Source organism: Lacerta agilis, chromosome 9 (assembly GCF_009819535.1).
Source record: "Lacerta agilis isolate rLacAgi1 chromosome 9, rLacAgi1.pri, whole genome shotgun sequence".
In the NCBI taxonomy this organism is placed as follows: Eukaryota; Metazoa; Chordata; class Lepidosauria; order Squamata; family Lacertidae; genus Lacerta; species Lacerta agilis.
Window position 1 is genome coordinate 18,678,610 of NC_046320.1, and position 24,218 is coordinate 18,702,827.

Genomic DNA, 24,218 nt, shown 5'->3' on the forward strand with positions numbered 1-24,218 from the left:
ACTGAGGTTCCACTGTACACTATCCTGCCTGCTCCCTGGGCTAAAATTCACTTATCCACATGTAAAGAATTATGCCAAATCCTCACTATAACCACCACAGATTCAGAGACCTGAACATCTGGAGTTTGCACGCTTCCGTATTTCCTTGCTTGTTTCTGCTTTGATGGTCAGCAGAAGTCATTTTCAGGCAGAAACCAGGCAGGGAGGGAGGGGAGCAGCAAGTGAGAGAGATCTGACAAATTGAGCAGGAGAGATTGGACAAATTAGTCCCTCCCCCCTTTCTCTCTTTTGCTGATTAGCTACAGCCATTTCAGGAAGAAACCATTGAATAAAAAAAAGGGGGGGGGGCGAGAAAGATCCCAGATTAGAAATATTTCCATAGGAAATAATGGAAATTGTGGACTTGTTATGTCAACACTTGCCTAATGAACAATTGCCATGGAATGCATTGTGTTTGGGACCTGTAAGTACAGTAAGAAAAGGAATGATGGCAGCCTAGAATTCCAGAAAGGCACTGGATGCAGCCCTGCCCTTTTTGGAGTCTGCAGCATTCAAGTGGATTCCAAAAACTCTCACATTATATATAACCCACTCAAATTCAGTCATTAAATCTGCCCCATCATTAACTTTAATGCATGTGAAAGAGACTGTACCTTGCTTTTTCATTCAGAACTACACCTTTCTGGGACTTGTTTGCACTGGTTCGAGTATTGTTTGGTTGCTGCTGTGCTTTTTCCTCTTCAGCCACAAAGAACTGATCCATGTTACCCTGTCCTGAAGCCTCTGGTTCCACTTCATCATCCTAAAATAGAAACAGTGTCTTCAGCTATGACCTCACTGAGGCTTCCACCTTTCCTTTCTCTTTCTCTCTCTGTCTCTCTCTCTCTTGTGCCACCCAAAGCAGTTTTGTTGTCCGGTGCACCGGAGTCAAAGTCCCACTGATTAAGCATGTTTTCAACACTTTCCTGCTGAAATCAATACAACTAAAAATGCTTTAATATGACTGGAAGATGTCCCAAATAAACCTTCAGAATTGCTTGCTACTAGGTTCCCTCTTTTTCATGATACTAAAAATATGTCAACTTTTGAGACCATCTGTAATCGAGAGCTGGAAACAATTTTTATTTAATACCTTCAGATACTGAAAAAAAAGTTTTCATGTTTCCACAGCTTAAAAGCATTTCATCATTTACTGATGAAGCCGGATTACAGTACGAAAAACGACAACAATGAACAATCACACACAATATTGGGCCAGATTAAACTATGCAGTTGATGGCAGAAGCCAGCGCAAGGATTCCCACTAGCACAGCGGGGCTTCCTCCATCCCCCAAAATCCATTCTAGCAGGTTGGGAGAACCCCTCAAAGCAGCACATGGGGAGAAGGAAGGGGAAAGTGTTCCATCACTCAAGTGGAAATGCTAGGGCTGATGGAGTGACCTCCTTAGCCCTACGTTTAATTCTACCCATTACTTTAGTTTAAGTTAGCACACTGGCAAGGAACTTATTAAATGAAAACATACCTGTACCATAGCAACAAGGTTTTGCAGTTGTCGAAGTTTCTGTTTTGCTGCTATAAGCCTGTTGATCTTCTGCTCAAATTCCGCATCAGCAGGAGCCTCCTCAGCTATGCTGGTTCTGCGGCTGGATAGAGAAGCTTCACTGGCTCGATCAGCTTCAGCATCAATGTCATCTTCACCTTGTGGAATATCTGCACCGCCATCTTCTCTATTATAATGGCAATCTGAAAGAACACACAAGGAACTGAAATCACATAATCTAGGCAACCAATTTTTTTAAATATGCCCAACCTTTTTTTAAAAAAGGACTTACAAAATTTACAGATGGAAAGCACCACCTTAAGAGAGCCGCTCTCCATTCTTACACATATCTTCTAAAAACAGTGTATGTGTTCTGTTTCAGAAATGGACTTTACCCATACACAAATCTAGAGAGTAAACTGATTAATCCCCATGTGATTAATAAATTAAGAAGACTTGAATACTGCCACACATCACATTCTCTGCAAAATATATTATTTTGAAACGTACCTAAAGTTGAGGGCATATTCAGCATCCTTATATTAGCAGATCGGTTGTTTATTTCACAAGATGTATTAAGATGCCTTCCATTTCTGTTATTAGTTCCACACTGCAAATTGCTATTACTATTGCAATTCATTTCTCCCCAGTTAGTGGTGCCCTGTGGATTTCTAGAGGAAGATACCAAATTAAGCATCATTTAAATTTTAAGTACCCTTAGGTTTTTTACAAGCTCCAAGACAGAAGAGATTTTTTAAATTAAAAATTGGGAATGAAATATTTACAAAATCCAAGATAGGTGGCGCTAGAAAACAATTATGATCCTCTAAAATCTTTATTTTACCAGTCTTTCTTTTCCCTTCACCTTTGGTTTGGTACTTTTGAAACCCATTCTGTTCCTAATATTAGATCTTACCACAGCAAAAATAACTGACCTAACTAAAACTCTATTCTTAAAAATACCGTATCAAAAATGAACTGAACATACCAATTGCAGCAATACAATCATTCAACAACAGTGGATAAGAATCCTTAAATTTTTTGTGCCTGCATTACATTTTAAAAAACAGAAGTCTATATTTTTAGCAGTTTATATTTTATCTGTAAGCTGCCTTGAGTCTCGGTCTGGGGAAATGGTGGGATATAAATAAATATTGTGCTAATACTATAATAATAGTGGGTTCTTTGTCTTGTTTTTGAAATAATTTATCTAATGGAAGAAGATGTGAATCACCTTAACAAGCCCAGTTCTCAAAGCTTCCCAAATCCCAAGCATACAAAAGTTGGGAGAATTGAGTTATGGGAGCAGGGAGAGAAAAACAAAACAAAACCAGAAGAAGAAAAATAACATATTGTGCTAATATTAACATATTGGTACACCCTACATATTACTGCAGGAGAAAAAGCAAGAGAAAATTAAGTTTGCAATGCTCCTTCCCCCATTTCTCATAAATATCAGGTCAGACTTTAGGTATTTCTGACAAGATCAATAATTATAGCAAGCTTACATTTAAGGTTATTTCTTATCATTATAGCAACAGCACTTTAGGAGGCAACAGCCATAGCAACCAACCTACCTAATATTGGTAACTGGCTGTGGATTCTCATGGTCTGAATCACACTCTGAATCTTCCGTCTCCTCTTCCTCTTTAGTGTTTTCATTTACAGCATCTGTCATCATATCAGATGTCTGCTCATAGTAGTGGACTAGTTCACGCAATTCATTTAGTCTCTTCCGAACTTCATTCAACTTCCTACAAAGGAAAGAGGTCCAACTGTCAGCTTGCTTTGAATAGTGGTGTGGGGGCAACTTGAGATACATGTTTATTGTTTTCTTACATTAAGGAAAGTGCAACCCTGGGATGACTGAAGTTGGCAGTTATCTGTGGAAAATCTAGTTCTGGACAAAGCAGCAGGTTTCTCTTGATATGCACTGGGAAAATTGTGTGTGTGTGTGTGTGTGTGTGTGTGTGTGGAGCCACAAAAATATTATAAATTAGGAGGATGGGAGAAAGAGAGAAGATGGGAACTTCTGATTACTTTGACTAGGTATGAGCTAGCTAGTTGACAAGACTAGGAGTTTTATGACAAGAGTAGCTAAACGACACCATGCCAGACATCTAAGTAGTTACTTTGGAATCTGGCCATCAGCAGCATTCATTTAGGTGTTCAAAGCACTTCACATACATTATATTGTTTTAATTCTTACAAGAATATAAAAAGGTCAGTATTTTCTATAAACTGTAGATGGGGTACTGTGGCTGAGAGAACAGCACATTCAAGGCTATCTATTGAGATCTTGGCACAGCTGAGATCTGAACCATACTTCCTGATTTGTAACTCCCATACAATCTCTCATACCGTTGTCAATACTTTGTTTTTCAGAGCCTAGTTTAACATATGATTTCAACCATCCTGAAAAGAGCACATTACAGATAATTAATGCATGGCCAAGTTATTGTTTGAATTGTGCATGTGTATCCACAAGGTATAGCAGCTAAGTTTATTTCATCAAAAAATTAAACAAGAATGTACGCGGACAATTGAGTGTTCAGTACCAAAGTACCTAAATTAACATCGAGCACCAAAGTTGGCTTTTATCTTCAATCGGTTTGAACACCTAACTAAATGGTTATCTATTGCAGTGCAGTCTGTCTCAAAACAACTGTTAGGAAGCACTTGTGTCTTTAAAGCCCCTTCTTATATCGTACCTCTCAAATATCTACCATGGGTAACTGCTTAATAAACCAAACTAACCAACTGTTTATCCAAAAATTTAAAATATATTACTGTAGCTTTTCTGTTGGATTTAAGTTGTCATCCTCTTCGCTGTCATTCTGTGAGGTGACAGAATCCGGATGATAGGCAACAGATGATGCTAAGCTGTTAGATTCTTCATTGACAGCAGCTGCTATTCCTACAGGTGCAGAAGCTACTGAAGCTGTACTTCTTTGATCAACACTTCTCTGAGGAGACCCTGAAGCTGGCAAGACTGCAAATTAGAAGATGACACTATATTTCATCTTGTTTTATGCAAAAACCTCTGAAGGACTATTTCTATCATGATTAAATGTTGCAACCCTAGTATATTAATACACTATATTAATAAATTAAAACTATGACTCAGATTAAATCAAGCAGAATTAAAAATAAAGAATACAAGTGCTTATAAAAACTTCAGATGGCTTCCCCCCTTTTCACTCCTAAGATAACACGTAAAAAAAAGAGGACATTTCTGTTTAGAACTATTTTTACCCATATCCAAATTCAAATGATTGACCAATCACTGACAAAACCTTTTAAGATGGGGATGAAGCCCTAGAGGTCTGAAGCCTGACTTGGAAAGGACCACAGACAGTGCAGAGGCTTGTCATAGCAGAGTAGTGGACCTGAATTCTAATGTAAGTCTGCTTGTCAGAAGCCCAATAACTCTTTAATGCCTTTTTTCACCTGTGGTCCACTTTCTTCCTCCAGCTCCACCTTCCAATAGATTTTTCTATCTCCTGTTGGACAGAATGTCGTTGGCCAATTCTGCTGGGTACCCAAACCTGTACCGTGATCATTGTAAGCTTCCAGGTGGCAAGCTGCAGCTATACTAGGTCCGAGTGTCTGATCGAGCCTTGAAAAAAGAGGGTTGGCCTTGACCGCAGAGACTCAGAGGGGCATGGTTGCTAAGCGAAGGAATACGAAAAACCACAGGTGGCATGGTTGGTAGGGTGCCACTAAGGTGACTGAGGCCTGTTCCCTTGCATCAGTGGCGTTATGGGGAAAGTGTAGAGTACATTTCATGGATGTGGGGCTGTAAGAGCATCTATTGCCTCCGCTCACTCCATGGAGAAGTGTGTTCGTTTGTGGTTGACAGGGGAGAAGAAGTGATTAGGTCTGCTGCCGGACAGCTAAACCATTTTTTGGATTATGGCTACATCAAGGCTTCATTCTCTGGGCTTGAATTAAGTGTTGTGGAGCCCATCTGCCACTGAGTTCCACTCTCATTTGATAAGCTGTGCTGTGCTAGACATCAGAATGGTTTTAGCTCCCATCAGGAGGGAGCAGCTACCAGATGGAGACTCGGTTCTGCTTGATCGTGAGCTTTGATAGTAATATTTTTGGTGGGCATTCTAGCTTGAATGCACAGACAAGATGCCCATGGCAGAACTCCTGCCAGTTGATACTGTCACAAGTATCTGCTGACAATCAGAAGCCTTATGTCAAGGCTTGCATCTATTCATGACAGTTATTCTTGTCAGATCTCACTGGGCACCTTGGTATTATGAGTGGTATCATGGGTGGCAGTTTCTCCATCTTAACTATGGCTGGAACTCATGGAGTGTGGAATGGAGTATGAGTGACTTTTGTAATTTTGTATTGACATAGAGAAAAGAGGCGTAATCTGGATACCCCCCCCCCAAAAAAAATAAACTGTCTGAAGGCTCAGACTAGTGGCATGCATCTAGCAGCCTTATTCTTTTTTTTACTTTTTTATTTTTTAAAAATATTAATCTAGATTTTCAAGATAGTCTACAAGAGAACCATAAAACAAATATAAAACAAATCAAAAACATCAGAAACATAAGCATTTATTATTGCAACAGTAAAAATACAAAAAGCAGTTGATATAAAATCAGTTAAAAATCTGGGCAATCTTTTTTTTTGGAAAATGTCTAAAACATGACTCTCCAGGCAACTCAGTCAGGTGGTGGCATATAAATAATAGTAATTATTATTAAGAAAGCCTACAGAGGGGTAAGGATTTTTAGAGAAGGAACTCTGGTGTCAGACTTAACAAACAGTTAGGTTCCTTTAAAAAAACACACAAAAGAAAGCTAAGATTTTCAATGAATATATGCCCTCCACAGACACCTCTGTGATGATGATGGCATTAAAATACCCTGTTCTTCTTCAATAAAAGACAAAATGGGAGACCAGATTGTATCAAATATAATCATGTGAACATTGAAACATGAACTTCTAGCAGTTTCTCCCTTACCAACTTCTTAATTTATGACATAACAGGGAAAGTCATGTCTAAAGGAGACCTAACCTAGCAAAATCAATCTATTGGTAGTTTCTGGTCAGGATAGGGCTTGAGCAACCCCCCTCAGGTACCTGGTGGCAGCACACAATTATACAATTTTAACAGTCCTGGAGAATCTGGGGAACTTTGGTTTGTTACGCGTGCCAGGAACTGTAGCTCTGTGAGGTCAGCATCCTTAACAAAATACAGTGGTACCTTGGTTCTCAAATGCCTTGGTTCTCAAACGCTGAAAACCCAGAAATGTTCTAGTTTTTGAACGTTTTTCAGAAGCTGAATATCCGATGCGGCTGTCAGCTATTGTTTCTGGGGCACCTGCACCAATCAGAAACTGTGCCTTTGTTTTCGAACATATCGGAAGTCAAACAGACTTCCAGAACAGATTAAGTTTGGCCCTTTTGTTTTTGCTACTTATTTTGCGTTTTTGTTTTTGAGACTTTTTTGGTTAATTTGTTTTTGTGACTGTGTGGAACCCAGTTCAGCTTCTGATTGATTGACTACGGAAATGGATGTTTGGGGAAGGTGGAAGAAAGAGAATGGAACTGAAAATACTTCCACCAATTCATATAAGTAACAAACAAAATACTGTAAAAAAACACCACCAGATTGCATGCTACTTACGGGATGAATTGTTTAGATGCTGGTCCCGAAGTGTGTGCAATTCTCCTAACAATTTGTCCATTTTTTGCTTTTTACCCTGCAATGCTACCATCTTACTGAAGAGTTGGGCCTTTTCTTCAGACAAATGCTCAGACACAGAAGAAATCCTGCTCTGGGAAACCTCTCTGGTTAGAGAAAGACTCTCTGCTTGCCTTCTATTATCTGGAACAGGTTGAACCTAAAAGTAGACACATTTTATTCAAGTTAATTTCAGAACACTTAACACTACAATCCTATTACCACTTTTGGGAGAGTAAGCCTTGTATTCACAGAAGGGATTGAGATCCAGCAGAAGTTCCTACAATTGGAAAGAGAGCTGGACAACATAAACAATTTCCCTGTTCTCTAGTAGCTCCCCCAGATTACCTTCCACACTGTTTCAAGGGTTCCCCAAACCTACCACAGCAGCTTTTCAGCGCTGCAGGGAGAAGGATGAATTGGCAAAAAATGTTTCCTTTCCCTTCCACTTGTGCAAACATTTGATGTGCAGAGTTCTGTTGAAGGGAATCCTGGATTCAACTGAATGGGACTTCCTTCAGATATGTTTGGAATTGTGCTGTAATCTTTTTTTTAAATGGCTATTTTTGATTATAGTTTTTAAGCATTTCATGTAACAAAATTCAAAACAGTTGTCACAGTTTGCATCAGTCCACCCACCATTTTCCTTTCAAAGCAGCCAAACAAATCAAGAGAATTTTTTTAATGAAAGTAGATTTGTTGAAGTGTTTTGTTTTTGTTTTATAAAAAAGATGGAGACTAAATTTCTGCATTGCAAGGAGTTGGATTAGACAACCCTCGGGGTCCCTTCCAACTCTACAACTCTATGGTTCTATGAAAACAAATTCAATCCACATTACTTTCAACAGAAGGCATTTCAAGAAAAAAACACTTCAGCAATGCAAACACATTAGCAATATTCATCAGGCTGTAGGAGAGGAAAAGATGGGATGCAGAGTTACTTTGCTGACAGAACACCGTTTTGCTGAGAGACCACCTTCCATTCTAGCTGTTAAACCTTTGAAACTGATATGCAGTTTTGCTTTTTTCAGCTTCCCCTTTTCTGTCATACTTTTTGGACTTCTATGCCCAACAGTCTTGTTTCTATTGATATGTTGCCCTGACAGCCTTTTTGGCAAAAGGGCAGGATAAACTTAACTTAAATTTAAAAACAAAGATTCCATGGCAAGTGCTAATAAAGAAATCAATAGCAACCGGCAACAATCAATACTATATTGCTCACTTCTGAAATAGATTTCTCCGTAGCAAAAAGCAAGCCATTTTAGACTGACTTGATTAGCAATATAATCATGTACACACTCAATATAAAAAGCGTACCTGAGAATCATGAAGCTGGTTGTGAAAGCGCTGAATTAAGTCATTTAATTCTTCATTCAGCTCTGATGTTAGACTCACTCCTGAAATGCTACCAGTCGCTTCTGTTACAACTACAGGTGGGAGAGGAAAATGGAAATTTTTATTGAAGTGCTTAAGTAAATTTGGAACTTATTAAACAGAGGCTTTTTAATCATACAAAATATGGCATACAGAAAAGGCATTCATGTAACAAACTGCGGAATCCGAAAGACTGTTAAAGATGTGGAAATTATTGTTCTTTCCTCTGGGAGACTGCAACTCCACTTCATTTTCTACTGATTACTAGAAACTTTAATCATAATACAGAATTCAGCATGCCCCACACTAACTGTCTGCCACTTTCCAAATGTTTCTCAGATTCTCCTATCACTGTTACTTATTTAAGCTGTTCATGTGACATAAAGCACTCTTATGTGTTGTTTTCAGCTCAGAGGAAAGCTAAAAACTAGAGGGTGTTACCCAACAGTCACAATTCAGGCCCATAATTTAAGTCTTATGAATTCAACGAATCTACTCTGAATATGTGGGTATTAACCAGAATGCACATTCTCAACCTATTTCATTTAACATGCTCTGGAGTAGATTTCTTAGGTTCTTATTTAAGAAACACCACCATTAAAGTGAATAATTTAATTACTGGAAATGCAAGAAAAGGTACAACATCTGACACCTTCAAGTTAGCTCAGTTGGTTAGTGTGTGGAGTTGATGATGCCAAGGTTGCAGGTTTGAACCCCATATGAGACAGCTAAAAATATTCCTGCATTGCAGGGGGTTGGACTAGATGATCCTCAGGGTCCCTTCAAACCCTGATTCTATGATATCAAATCAATCATTTAATTGCAGAGGAAGAGGACTTTTGTTCAGGTATCTAAACCTCAGCATACCAGAATCATCCATGACAGCAATGGCTTGTTCTGCTTTATGCTGTAGTGCAAGCAGAGCAGCTTGTCTCCCTTGAAGAGCTTTCAGTTGTTCCTGTTGTTGTAGCATCCTCTTCAATAAATCATGTTGCTTCTTCAAATTTGCAAGCTCTTCTGTAGCCTCCTGCTGAGGATCTCTAGCCTGAAAAAATATAAAGGGATAACAATCAAAATCAAATAAATGGGATCAATATTCAGCTGCCCATTACCCGGTAACTTAATTTTTTAGACATTCGGTGTGGAGAAAACAAACCTGAACCTCTAAATATGTATGGTGTTTTCTTTTCAGAAAGAAGAATCCATGTTATTATCTTAAAATGTAGTGGAAGCAAAATCCAGTTTTCTGATATACTTGCTTCTTCCCACCTCATAATGTATTAATTGGAGTTATATTCAATCCTTTTAACACCATGCTAAAATTTGGTATGCCATTTCAAGCTCTCAGCAAAATCCTATACTTACAAAGAAGTACCACTCTTTTTATCAGGCCTTATTGCCATATGTTAATAGGATAGTACTAATATATTTGGATATGAACCTGCCTTTTCTATTTAAAAAGGGCTTGCATAATACCTTCCATGAAATGACAAATAAGAGTTATCCAACAAGAGCCTTGTCGTTCTATTTATTTCAATGGGAGATAGTCAAACATACAACTTCCACTGAAATGAAAACTACTCAAATTGGTATGCAGTGCAACACTGATTATGTAAAATCCTGTATAACAAATGAAAACTGAGGAGAAAAAGAAAGCCACCAAGAGAAGCAAAGACCAAATCAGAATTCTTATCACACAGCTTAAATATCTTCCCAAAAATGCAAGCACAAAATAAATTTCCTCATCTTTAATTCCTCATTTAAATGTTTTAAGATAAATAATTGGAATGGGGAAGAGAAATAGAGATTAAAAAAGGAAATGTTAAAAAAGCAAATCCAAACAACCCCACAGAATTAAAGGGTAAGAACTTATGATCATGCCAATGGTCCAGAGCCCACATTCTATTACGATTTTAGAAATAAGCAACCTTTTGGGGGGGAGGGAAATGATAAAATGTTTACTATAATGACAACATATATACAACATTAACACTATTTTCTTATGGAGCAAGAACAATGCCTGACAGAGACAGGAAGATATCTGAGCTGAGATAAATATTGTTGCAACATTATTCTTTAACATATTTGTTCAAACAGGCCTTTAAAAAAATAAATGCAAATGCAGCAAAGCAGACAGAAGAATAACTTCACAGATAAATACTGTACTGCATAAAGTCAAGTCTTTAAAAGAAAAAAAGCAATTATTGAATGCACATCAAACTGCTGTTACGGAGTATTTATTATAAAGAAAAACTAGGAATACAGATTGAGCGCCCCTATATTGATGTCCAAGGCAATATTTGGTAGTGTACCTTTGAGAGTAATCCAGGTTCTTGGCTATTAATCCTACTAGACCAGATTTCGCTGCCATTCAGAGCAGCTCTGTCATTTTTCACATTTGGACTTGCTGTAACGGCCATGTCTGAAACCTGTCCTTGAGAAGCTGAATTCCCTAGTTTGTCCTCAATGCAGGGCCGAGCTCTCAGACTAAAAGATACCTCCTTTATCAAATAGTTTAGTAAGTTAGACTGTGAACATATATTTCTGCTAAGCATAGTTTAAGTTTAAAATACCGTTGGCCTACTCCAGTTGTAATTTGTCAACATACCATATTACGCAGGACCCGCTTTTAACCCAAACATGCATCTGGGGAACCATTTCGTAATCTTTAACCAGATATTTGCATGGTGGTAGTGCTCCTGTTCAGACCCACCTTGGATCAGAGCACAACCCACTAAAGGGTCCCAAACCCACCAACTAAACCCCCAAACCCACTGAAGACCAGTGACTTAAAATATATTAAACATGGGCATGGTTCAACAGATTTCTTTTTACAAAATGTTAAAGATGTCAAATGTTACGTTTCAGAGGACACATGCATCATGAGCAGATCTCTGAATCTCCTTGTATATGGCTCCTTCCACCAAACTTCTTAACTGCTTTTTAAACTCTCAGAAGCTGAAAGAAGCTGTTTGAGGATTTGGCAGAAGGGTTCCCAACTTCTTCCAAAGTGTCATGGGGTAGGTAGGGGAACCCCAATAACAAATGATTTGCAAAAATGAATAAATTGCATGGTGGCACATGTAATGTCTTTTGACTGTGACAAAAATATTATGACTGCGGGTATACAAGTTGCTATGAGGATAAACTACCAACTAAGAAGCTATGGCTATAGTCCAAAGCATCTCACCAGGACTGCACTGTAAAAGCTTATACATACTTTTAGTAACAACGAGGTACAAATAAACAAGGAATGAGATTGCAAACAGATTTTAACACATCATTCTGAAGAGAATCCTAAATATAGTTTAGGCAATGAGGAATGTGCAGTAACATGGCTTCAACTTCAAACCTGCCTTGTGCTTAATTCCTGGTAGCCTTTGTCTACAGACCATACATACTGAATAAAGGGTGAATAGTATCCCAAAACATTTAAGTTTTGCATTGCTATTCATGTTGGGGATAAGGGGGACTACATGGAGGAGATATTGAAGTTGGGGATAGGAAGCTGGCTACAGTGGGAAGCAGGAGGGAGAGAGGAAAACCCAGTTTTCTGTTTCACTGTAGTTAGAATCCAGGCCTTTAGGACTTAAAATTGTTACATTGATTTTAATGTTTCCAGAATTTCTAGATTATAAAAAGTTTTCCTGGACTAAAATTCAGATTCAGAACATAAGTTATCTGGAGAGAGAAAAGCATCTTCATCTCTAGCACCTTAATTACTAAAAAGAAGCTTACCGTTGTATCTGAAACTTCAGACTGCACATCTATGTTTAGCGATGTGCTCTCAGCTACAGAACCAGATCCCACAGCTGAATCTATAGTCCGACCATCCTCCTCCTCATTTTCTCTAGCCTGGAATATTTTAGTGGCATAAACAAAAAACTACATAAATGGGGTAAAGGGAACATTAAGGGGGAAATATGCTATGTTTTAGGGACACGGGTGGCGTTGTGGGTTAAACCACAGAGCCTAGGGCTTGCTGATCATAAGGTCAGTGGTTCGAATCCCCATGATGGGGTGAGCTCCCGTTGCTTGGTCCCAGCTCCTGCCCACCTAGCAGTTTGAAAGCATGTTAAAAAAAGTGCAAGTAGATAAATAGGTACCGCTCTGGCGGGAAGGTAAACGGTTTTTCCATGCGCTGCTCTGGTTCACCAGAAGCGGCTTTGTAATGCTGGCCACATGACCCAGAAGCTGTACGCCGGCTCTCTCAGCCAGTAACGCGAGATGAGCGCCGCAACTCCTGAGTCGGACAGGACTGGACCTAATGGTCAGGGGTCCCTTTACCTTTAAGCTATGTTTTAGATTCATCCCCCATACTATTTTTTCACACCATTTGAAAGAGGCATTTAAGCTATCCAACTTACAAGCATCTTCTGCAAAAATTTTAAGTATGATTTCTCCTGTTCTTTTAGATGATCTATGAGATGTGATAAGCGTTCCACATTAGCAGATCTCTCATTTTTCTCAACTAGATCATCTCGCATGGAACTGGCTTTTGCAATATAGTCACGAATTTGAATTAGTCTGCTCACAATCTGAAAGTCAAAAAAAACAGTAGAGTCAATAATCTGTGATGGGCAAATACCAGGGATGTAGCAAGTTTAAAGTGTTGTTAGAAAAATAATGGGTGGAAAAATATGTGTTGTAAAACAAAACCCATATGGGATATAAACACCACCAAAACTAAAGTTACACCAGCTACAAAAGTTAGATCCATTTTTTAAAAATACACAAACATTACATACAACAATTAAAAATGCACTTCTGTGACTATTACTCTAACAGTGCAATCCTGTGTCTACTTAGAAGCAAGACCTAGTTCAATGGGGATTACCATTACTTAAGTGCGTACAAGCCATGCTGGCATATGGAGTTGCCTTCTGAAATTCTGATTTTATTGTTTTATATTTTGTATATAAAGCAGTACAATAATGCTTTAAACTGATAAAATAGGTAGCAATCCTGCATTTTAATTTAAAAATGTTTACGATATTTAAAATGCTACAGAAATAAATTAAACCAGTCCAATTGCTTAACATCCATTTTTTGTTAACAGGACTTGCTTAACTGAGTTTCTAGGCCCCTAGATGAAAACGTTTCAATTGAATACATTCTTTAAAAAGAAAAGTGTAATACATCCATTGTGTGCTCTCTTTCTCTAGTTTCTCAGCATACATTTGCCTTATGTTCATAATAAACCAAGAAAAAAAATACTATTTTAAGGAGCACTCATTAAATATTTAATTAAAATATCTTTTTTAATACGAATTGGATAATTTAACCATTAATATCACCTGACTACTGTCCACTGCTGGTTCACCTCTTCCATCTTCTTCAAAAGAGACAGGACAATTCTGTAACAAATCCTTACTCAAGGCAGCTGTAAATAAGTCTTTATATTGCGATGATCCCCCGGTTTCTTGTGTTTGAGAACTTGTTGCAGCATCTTTGCCTTTGTTAGTATTAATCTGCAGTGACAGGAAGTTGAATGGCTTTCTGCTTTCATTAAGCTGGCGTTTGTTGTTAGCAGCTGTTGCTCTGCCCTGAGAATCACTTCCAATGCTTCTCTACATAAGAGTGAAAGACCACAAAATGACTTACAGCTTTCTTTCAAACACTGCTCCAGTTAAGAAACTGTGGGGTTCTTCTGGATAAAAAACTGAATGACCATTTTTCCTCTCAGAGCAATGAATTGAGTTGCATTGAGTCGAGATTAAAGAATTCATTATTATGGCAAAACAACATTGTAGAGAATAGTCATATATCCTCCAAGTTCTCCCAGCTTAAGTTTTGTCCCCACCCTCCTTTTCCTACTCTTAACTCCCTAGTTTCTTCATTCCCTTCCTGCTACTAATATGAAAGGAGTGGGGACAGAGTGGAGTTCCATCACTAGCCTGGCCCCATATCCTACTGACTTGTAGCCAACATAACACCTTGCCATGAGATCCAGAATTGGGAGAATTCCCCCCCCCACCCCACCTTTGTGTTTGTGCATTTGTGTGTGTACATAAAATACTCAAACCCAAGATCATCCAATGAGGTGGAATGGTGGGAGACTCAGAACAGATTTATTCACGTAGCCCATGGTTACTAAACACATAATTAGTTATCACAAGTTGTAGTGATGGCTGCCAACTTGAATGGTTTTTAAAAGGGGATTGGATAAATTCATGAAGGATAAGGCTACCATACTGATGATTTCACCTCCAGTATCAAAAGCAATATACTTCTGAATGCCAGTTACAGAGGAACGTAAGTGGGAGACAGTTTTTGCTCCCCCATCTCTTGCTTGTGAGCTTCCTATAGGCATCTGGTTGGTCAGTGTGAGACTAGATCAACAATTTTTATGCTGTTAACTGTAGGTTTCCTCTATCTGCGGTAGAGAACACAACAAGGTACTTGAACAGCTGCTAATCACAGAGGAGCTGAGGATCCAGTTGGCTCATTTCCTACCTACACATGAAGTCTAAGTTATGAAGATAGTGTCTACAGCCATAACTGGAAAATATGGAGAGGCAAGCAATTCTGTCACTCTTGCTAAGAAGCTAACAGCTGCCCATGTGCCTGACAGTGGACTTTGCAACTGACCTTTTCTCTGCTCATCAGACAGGATTAAAATTTAGCTGCAAAGTGCACAGCAGGGCACTTGGGCTCATGCTAACTTCTGCACCTCCCTCCTGCCTCTCTATAAAAATGAGACAGTGGCTAGACACCTGAGTTTCTTAACTTGGAAACTAGGGAGGCCACCCAGGTCACTTTAGTAAAAACAAAGCACATACCTGATCTAAATCACTAAAGTTTATTCTTTGTTTAAGTTTTTCAAGTTCTGCCTGCTCTGGAACAGACATTTGGGTAATGTATCTTGTATGAGGGAAAGTATGAGGCGTCTTTGACTTTTTCCGTGCATTTCCTGGTGTCGATTCTGGTGAGATGTCATTAGTAAGTCTTGATTCACTTTCACTGGTAACCTTTTTCCTGTTTTTTTCTGAAGATCTGTTGGGTCTCTTTGGCTGACCACCCCAGCCCTTAGAAATTAAACAAACAAAGAAACAAAACCACGTATGTCATTGTTAAAGAATAATTAATACTTAAAATTCATGATTCTTCACAATACCATACAAATTGCCTTTTAATTAATTTTTTTAACTTCCATTTTAAAGCAAGTGTTCAACGTGCTGCAATCTACTAGCATTCTTCAACAACACTGTGAAATTGATTTCAAGCATATTTATATAGTTTTGGTAGAAGCATCATATATCTTTAAAACTGCCTGTGGAACCCACTTGTCAATACAGGCAATCCTCATTTTGTGCAGGGGTTACATTCCAAATCCCCGCAGGCGTCGGCAAAGCACACATAAGTCCACCCTTCTCTGTTCTGCCCCTTTCTGTGATGTCTTTATAACGTATTGGGCCCACTTCCAGGTCCATCCGTGATAGCGCACCATTCAGATGTGCGTAAATCGGTCATTGCCTGTATCTAGAAGAGCTTAATATTCATTTTTTTGTTCTTGTTTTTATTTTGTATTTTTCTCTTGTGAACCATGATTAGATCTACAGATGAAGGGTGGTATACAAATTAATAATAATAAATGTTAACAGAAATAATAAGTATTAAAAGAAATTAGTGCTCTACCGTGTTGTTTAATCGATCATCAAGGCTCTCATTGCTCCAGCCAGGTAAGTCACGATCATCCATTCCTTCTTCAAAAGGGCTGCCTCCTGCTGCCATGTTATGTTATTCACCACTAAATAAACAGATACCATGACTGTATAAGACAAATCCACTTTAAAAGGGCCACATTTCCAGTCTGTACTAAATGCTAGACATTGGGTAAGTCAGATATAACAGGAAACAATGGTCTCTTCCTATGTGAGTGATTGTGCACATGTCCTGGGATCACACAGGCTAGTTAGTTCATGTCGCCTTCACATGGTTCATTATTTCTGAACCAGCTCTGGTCTCTAATGTTTGGTTCTGCAAACTAAACTTGATACGGTATTTGTTTCCATACTAAACTTGTTTCATATACAGTGGAACCCTATGTTGCGCACACCCCATGTTGCGGACGTTTGAGTTAAGAACGCCTGCAACCCGGAAGCGTTTCCAGAGTGCGTGCGACCCCCAGATGCACAGAACGCTTCTGCACACTTCACGCATGCGCAGAAGCGCTCAAATAACGCTACTTCTGGGTTTTTTCCTGGGGGGGGGGGCGTTCACATTACACACGCCCGTGTTACGTAGCGCAATGCGGAACGGATCGTGTGCATAACACTGGGTACCACTGTACAAGGATGAGTTGATTCAGTGGATGCAGCATATTTAACTAATGCAGATTTATATAGAAATAAGTTCCAATCCACCATCTTTAATGGCACTTACTGCCAAAGTAAGTGAATATAATAAGACTGAAGGCTAACAGTGTGATCTATGCATGTCTACTCAGAAATAAGTCCTACAGGGTTCAATGCCACTTACCCCCAGTAAGTGTAGACAGGACTGCAATCTATAATCTGTAAGCATTCAAATATCAACAGAAGCACACACATTCCTTGTACCAATTATGCTTCAATCACTTTTATTAAACTCTAAATCAACCTAAATCCCTACTGAACTTACTTGTATAAACTATAGCAAGATTTCATGTATTCATGTTTTTCTTACTTGCTTTTCCAGCTAGTCCATTCTTCTTCACCTTCCAAGCGGCTATTTCCAGATGAATCCTCTTATAAAAGCTTTGTTGCCCTGCCATGCTCTTTTAATTTCCAGAAAGACTAAGAGATGGCACATCTAACATATAACAAGTTTACAGTACTGTACTTTCAATCGTTACCAAACTCACATAACACACTCTAAATTTCCATCTTCCAGTTTGTTTTGCACAGAGGAAAACTGACTAAATCCCAGAGCCCTGATCCTGAAACACTTGCAGTACAATCCTAAACATGTTTACTCAAAAGTAATTCTTGCTGGGTTCAATGGGACTTATTCCCACATAAGCATGCATAAGAATGCAGCCTTAAAACCCTATTAAAATTAAAGCTTAATTCACATAACAGTGCAATGCCAGGATCCAGCAGGGAAAGATGAAAAGTTTAAGGAGCAGTAGAAAAATATTTTAAATGGGTACAACCCCCCCCCCCACGTCCAAAGTCTTCGTTCAACAACAGACATCACAAAGCCAAAACAAGTATGGTGAATTTTCCTATAAGATCCATCCATATTTCAAATGTAACACAGATACAGCACAATTCAATACCCCAAACTGCAGTCATCAAATATGGACAGCAATGTTAAGATCAAATTATGCAAAGTAAGAGTCCTATAAGCAGTTGGCAACATCTAAGGTCAGCCTCAAGAACTCTTTTGTCCACCGATGTCACACACAAAGGTGCATAACCAAAATGTCAGCACAGAAAAGCTATCCTGATAACCTTTGGCTGAAATCCTATACGTACTTCCAAGAGATTTGGGGTTGGACAGGAAAGGATTAATGGATCCAGGAGACTGCCTTAACAGTCAGAGGTGGAGCTAGGTGCTCTGGCACCCAGAGCAGAGCACATGCTGTGCACCCAGGAGCGGGGCTAGCCGCCTGTAGGGGTGGGGCGAGCATCCCAGGGCGGCGGCACAGTGATATCACTCCCCCCTCAGGGATGACACGCAGGGTGGGCCGCACCCAACGCACCCCCTTCCTCCACCAGCGTTAACAGTCCTTACAATGTTGCCAAGTATCTCCTTTGCTAGGGAAGTAACATGTAAATGGCTCACAATACAGACTGTTCTGGAAGCTTGATAGCCATCTGTACCAAGTCCCTATCCTGGGCGATGGGGCAAGATGTCTGTAAAGAAGAAGAATAGGCTGCCATTTGAGTGAGGCTGAGAGAGCTAGCTCTGAACTCTGAAAACTAACAGCCTCTGGGGTGCTTGCTGTCTCCCTAGAGATCTAATGTGAAAGAAGTGGACTTCAGGTTGAGTGCTCCTGATGTATCTTTGTTCAACCTGTATATTTGTAAATAAATGCAAATATTGCAAAAATACAGAGATCTCCTTCCAAAGGAGGCTAAATATAAGAAAGCACTGCACCCATCAAACTTACTAGGAAATGAGCACAACTGAACTCAAGGATCAGGCTGTCAATGACCCCAAATTCTTGCTCCCTTTTGAATCTGTCTGCCCCCTTACATTAAAAATTATCTTCCACATATGATACGCCCCATGATTATAACAGGAATGAAAAGACAGGTAGTGAGGCACTGTTGTTCTTGCCTGATCGATAACACAAGTATCATTTGCAACTGGCAAAACCCCCCACTGTGCTATATACTCTAAAGCAGGCATGTCCAACAGGTAGATCATGATCTACTGGTAGATCACTGGACGTCTGTGGTAGATCACTGGCTCCCCCCAAAGAAACTCAGCAACCTTGGCTCCCCTAAAAAAAAAGCTCTACATCTTTGCCCTGAAGCCCCCAAAACAGGGCTTTCCTTCCTAAACAAAGCTCAACTTTGACCCGAACCCCCCAAAACATGGATGGCTTTCCTTCCTAAAAAAAGCTCAACAACCTCAACCTGAACCCCCCAAAAGGGAGTAGGTCTCTTGGAAGTTGGCCACCCCTGCTCTAAAGTAACTAATAGTCTTTCCCAGCTACCAGTTAGCCTGACCAACTAGATATTTTGCATTCACTTTATATCAGCCCAATTTACAGCCACCCTCAGCTCTCAAAAGAAAAACCATTTAAAGACGCACATGCATTTAAAACTGTTTTCATTAATTTCAAAACAAGGAAGAACTTCTTAGATCTCGCTAAGATTTTTTAATTTTTACTGTTACAGTATTTTCTGTAATTTTAGAGCAGATTCAAGCAACAAGATCTGTTGTACATTACTGTCACTACATACAGAGGGTTATTATTATTAATAATAATTAAATGTGTACACCGTCCTTCATCCTAAGACTGCAAGGTGGTTGCCTAGCACACTCTGTAAACAACCTCGGGACAAAGAAGGCAGCAGCAGCGAAGTTGCAATCTTGTAACTGGCTTGCTCTATGTCGGAAAGGTAACAAAAGGTATGCAGCTTTAAACTTGAAGTACTGGTTTGCACTTCTGATTGAATATATAGAAAAGTATACGCAGACCAGGCACTGCTATTTAACTTGTACTCATGCGAACCACCCTGTGATCTTTGGTTGAAGGGTAGTATACAATTTAATAAATAATAACTGAATTGCAGAGTTGTAAGGGACCCTGAGGATAATCAAGTCCAACCCCCCCGCAATGCAGGAATATTCAGCTGTCCCATAGGGATCGAACCTGCAATGTTGGCATTATTAGCACCATCCTATGACCAACTAAACTCTCCAGGCTATAGTAATAAATAATCAAATGTTGGCTACCATTGGGAAGCACTGAAGCTGGACTACAGCCACCCAAATAAGCCTCTTGCTATAAGAAGCTTGCAGTTAAGCATATATAATGGCACATTGCTTCCTAAATTTCAGTTCTGGCAGTTTTAGCAGAACCAGGAGTGTAAGCAGCAGCAAAGAGGAGAGCTTTAAGATGCCATGGTTAACAGGAAGCACCTACCCTAACCAGTTTCAGAAACTGAGATATGAAAACTGGGAGATAAATGGTCCCTTAAACTTAAGATTATGGGAGCAACAACGGAATGCCTGGGCACTTTTTTTTAATAACAAGAATACAAAGCTGAAAATGAATGCAGCTAAAATTTTATGTTCATTTCCCACATGGTCTAGTTCTTCACCTGCCCACCCCAGTAATATTCTTAAGAGGGTCTATTCTTCAGAGAGTAGCTGCAAGTGGGGAGGCAGAAAAAGGTCCTCTTTTCCTTCCACTCTGCAGTTTTAATCTGAAATCTTAGGCCCAGAGTGTTTTAAGACAACAGAGCTCAGAGACTGAATGAAATCCCTGGTCGCAAAACTGCACCTGGAACAATGGGAGTTTCGAACGCAGACCCCGACACAATTCTTTGGCCTGGTCAACCGTAGCTCACGATCTTCGGAGTTCATCATAAAGCCAGCCCCTTTCCCCTATACTGCATTACTGAGACTGGGAAACAACCTGGGATGCCCGCCCCCCCCCCAGTTACAGCGGCGGACCCGAACTCAGTTCCCTAAAATGCGGCAACCGCGAGGAAACGATCTTAGCCGAGCCATTACCCGCGGTCGGCGCTGTGCAGGCCCGGTCGGGCAGGGAACCGGGCCCCGAGCTCTTCTTCCAACGACGGCCGCCCTAGCGCGACTGCCGATCCCTCCTTACCTGCCGCTTCTCGGGGGCGTGGTCAGAAAGACGGTTGGAGGGGAGGAGCCAGGGGCTCAGAAATCCCCGCTCCTGCCTTGAGATCGGCGGCAAAGTCCGGATGGCGGCAGAGAGGGGATGGAGGAGGAGGAGCAAAGCGGGGGTGGGCGGGACCCGAACGATCCAAGCAGCCTGGCTTCGGGCCAATTAGGAAAGGGAACGCTCCGTCTCCTTGGAGACAAGGCACCCTCTCCCAACGAGACGCAGGGGGCGGAGCCTACCAAGGGCGCCGCGCGGGGCTCTCGAGGTGGAGCGGGTGGACACGCCCCCTCCGCACCAGCGCGCGCGATTCCTTAGGCGCGCGCTCCCTCAGTCGGGCCCACAGAGGCACCCCTCCCCATCATAACACGCGCGCGCTTTTTGTTTTGCCTCCTGTTATCTCCCACCTCAGGGGGCTCTGAAGGGCTGTTCGTTTTGAGGGGGTACCTCTCCGCCTTCCGCCCTTCTCGGCCGGCAGCTCCCATCGGCGTCCTCGTTCCATAAACGGAGCGAGAGGGTTGTTACATGACGGGGTCCCCCCTCACATCCCCGTTCCAACGGTCGTCCCCGCCGCCATCTTGGTGAAAGGAAGGCGGCGGACGGATACGTACCGTTACTTAGTTGCCCCTCCACCGGGAAAAAGGAGATGCCCTTCCGCCGTCGCCTCGCCTTCTTTTATCTCTTCCCCGCCCCCTCCTCCTCCTCCTCGTCCCCTCCCCGGGTCACGTGGCCCGGTCCTCCGGAGGCTACGCTTCTTCCTCGACGGGCGTTGCGGAGGCGGCGGAGAGTCCGCCTCGAGCGAGACTCGTGCGTTCGAACTACGTTTCCCAGAGCGCAACGCGCGCGCGGCACCCTCGCGAACCGCCCGCCGGCCCTCCGCTCGAGTGAGTCTGGGGAGCGTAGTTCGATCCTGTGCGGCCGAGAGCGTTGCATTGTGGGATATCGGGCTTCCTGAGCGGCGGCGTTACCTCTGCCACTCTGCGTGGGGAATCGCCCGACTTGCTGAGGGGCTTTATCAAAGTGCACGCACGCATGCTAAGTCTCCTTGCTAAGTCTCGGGCCGCCGATTGCGGTGATTCTGCAATAGGTTTTCGCATTGGCTGATAAAATTGCTGCGTTTCTCTTCTGTTTTTCCTGTCAGAAACCGCGGGTTCAATAGACAGGCGCAGTAGAATCACCGGTTACTAGCAGTACATCTTTTACCGGAGATGCTACCTTTGCGCATGGTTGAATTGTTTCCACTCTTTTCTCCTGGTCTCTGGAAGCTGGTCCATCAGGGCTGAGCTCGCTGACTGTCAGGAAAAAGGAAGAAAGGTGGCGCTTTTATTTTTATTCATTTATTTACCCGGAGGTTACAAATGCAATTGCGTGTGTGTGTTTATATACACGCACACACAAACAAACATATAAACTCACACATATAAAATATGTATTCAAAAAGGCAGAATAGCAACATATATGTTATCCATTTTTAAAAAAGGTAAAGGACCCAGCAACGGTTAAGTCCTGTCAAAGGTGACTATGAGGTGCGGCGCTCATTTCGTTTCCTTAACTTTCTTTAAGGGCCAGGGACGTCTTAGTCATTGAGGCTACTGGCGCAAGATGCCACGGTCTGAGGAGGGCGCCTGCGCCCTCCAGCCCCGCCGGCAGCGCCGCTCTCGCCCACCTCTTTTTGGGCTGCGGATGCGGGGAGGCCTTCGGCGAGCCTCCCGTTGGCGCTGCAGCCAGGGCTCCCTGGACGGCAGCGCCGCGCTGCCGCTTCGGCCGAGGAAGGGGAGGTGGAGCATAGCTGGCAGCGTCCCCCACCCGCCCCTCCGCGCCCTCCGGCTGCCCGCTGCGTCTGGCCTTGCCTGGCGGGACGCGAGTCCTCCAGACGGCCCTGTTAAGGGCTTAGACTTAGAGGCTCACTTTTAAAAAACAAAAACATGGCACACCACCTCAATCCCCGAGCAATGCAAGATTGCTCAGGTGCCTACCCAGGGTTCAGTTTCCTTGGAGTGAGGGACAGCGGACACAGTGGAGTCTTTATTATACACCTTTAGGCGCCAGGCAAAAAACGCTCCTTTTTAACAATGCCTTTGGTTGATTCGATTGATATCATCTGCCCTTTTAAGATGTGGGTGGTTTTTTTTGGGGGGGGATGTTATTCAATTAATAAGTGATTTATTTACCTATTATTACTATTATTATTATTAATAGATTCCACCTGAGCCTACAGCGGAGAGTTTCGTGTGCTTTCTGGCACAAAACCACTTCATTTAATAGACTAAAGACCTTCAGCAGCATCTATCTCACCAAGGAACTGTCCTGTCTGGCTTGTTCAACAAGGGAATCCTCCATTGGATTTTAACCCAGGCTAAGGCTCACAAAATCACAAACTTCTGTGAAGTGACCTAAACTCAAAAGATCAGAAACCCCCTTACAGTTCTTATGAGATGATGTTCTATTCTTTATCAAGCAATGTTAATTAATCTTGAGCAGATTAAATGTGATTCTGTATTGTGCCAATATAAAAAATCCATCTGTCCAGTAGGTGGCAGAAGAATGTAAGGAAACTCCATGTTTATTTATTAAAATATTATTGAGCGTTTATAGATTGTATACTATACAGTACTGTATGATGCACAAGACATACAGAGCTTTCATTGTAAGGGTTGAATACTTTTCCAGTGTTAGTAAGCAACTTCTGATGCTAGTGCAATTATTATACAGGTAACTTGCAACTTACATGCATTTAACTTGCACACATTCAGCAATATTCTATGGCAAATAAAAAAATTAAAAGGGGTGGAAATGGGGCAGGGATTTGGAAAAAAAAGACTTTGACAATCCTACCCACCATTGAACTCAATGTATTTTGACCTTAGGCGCTGTCCCTGGAACATAACCCCCACATAGGTTGAGAGTTGCATGTATTTAAAAGAGAGGAACAAAGTACATTACCTAATTTACATAAACACACCAGAAGTGCCTGGTTTTTCCAAAAAGGTTGCCATTGCTGACAAATGAAGAGTGAGCTGTCCCGTAAAACAGGAGAGAGTGATTGCTTGCTAGGAGCCTTAATAAGGAAGCAGCTACCATAAGAACTGTGAGGAGGTTTCTGATCTTTTGAGTTTAGGTATAAAATTGGAAGTGGGTTGCCAATTAGTAATGTCTTCATCTTGGGGTCTACTTTGGGATATCATTAACTGAATTACTGGCTATGCCCTCCCTTTATATATTTTAATGAATTAACAGTTGAATTAGTGCTGCATTGGGATAATCTTTATTATTGTGTATGGTAAATAGAGCTGGG

General features: G+C 41.2%; 1 protein-coding gene across 16 annotated transcripts in view; it reads right to left on the reverse strand.

Annotated features, from left to right (window-relative positions):
* Positions 1-21,630, reverse strand: part of PCM1 (pericentriolar material 1) — a 48,577-nt gene extending 26,947 nt beyond the window's left edge. For 2 of the 16 annotated variants that reach the window (XM_033160398.1, XM_033160390.1), the window contains exons 1-15: positions 21,535-21,629; positions 16,264-16,375; positions 15,408-15,653; positions 13,923-14,195; positions 12,993-13,163; positions 12,364-12,480; positions 10,938-11,126; positions 9,493-9,670; positions 8,569-8,678; positions 7,195-7,411; positions 4,332-4,533; positions 3,119-3,295; positions 2,052-2,212; positions 1,524-1,744; positions 654-802 (exon numbers count right to left, since the gene is read on the reverse strand). In XM_033160398.1, the coding sequence (XP_033016289.1) occupies positions 654-802; positions 1,524-1,744; positions 2,052-2,212; positions 3,119-3,295; positions 4,332-4,533; positions 7,195-7,411; positions 8,569-8,678; positions 9,493-9,670; positions 10,938-11,126; positions 12,364-12,480; positions 12,993-13,163; positions 13,923-14,195; positions 15,408-15,653; positions 16,264-16,359 (2,507 nt within the window). In that variant the 5' untranslated portion in view covers positions 16,360-16,375; positions 21,535-21,629. The other 14 variants (XM_033160405.1, XM_033160400.1, XM_033160407.1 and 11 more) reach the window with 10 other exon arrangements.
* Between the last annotated feature and the right edge of the window lie 2,588 nt (positions 21,631-24,218).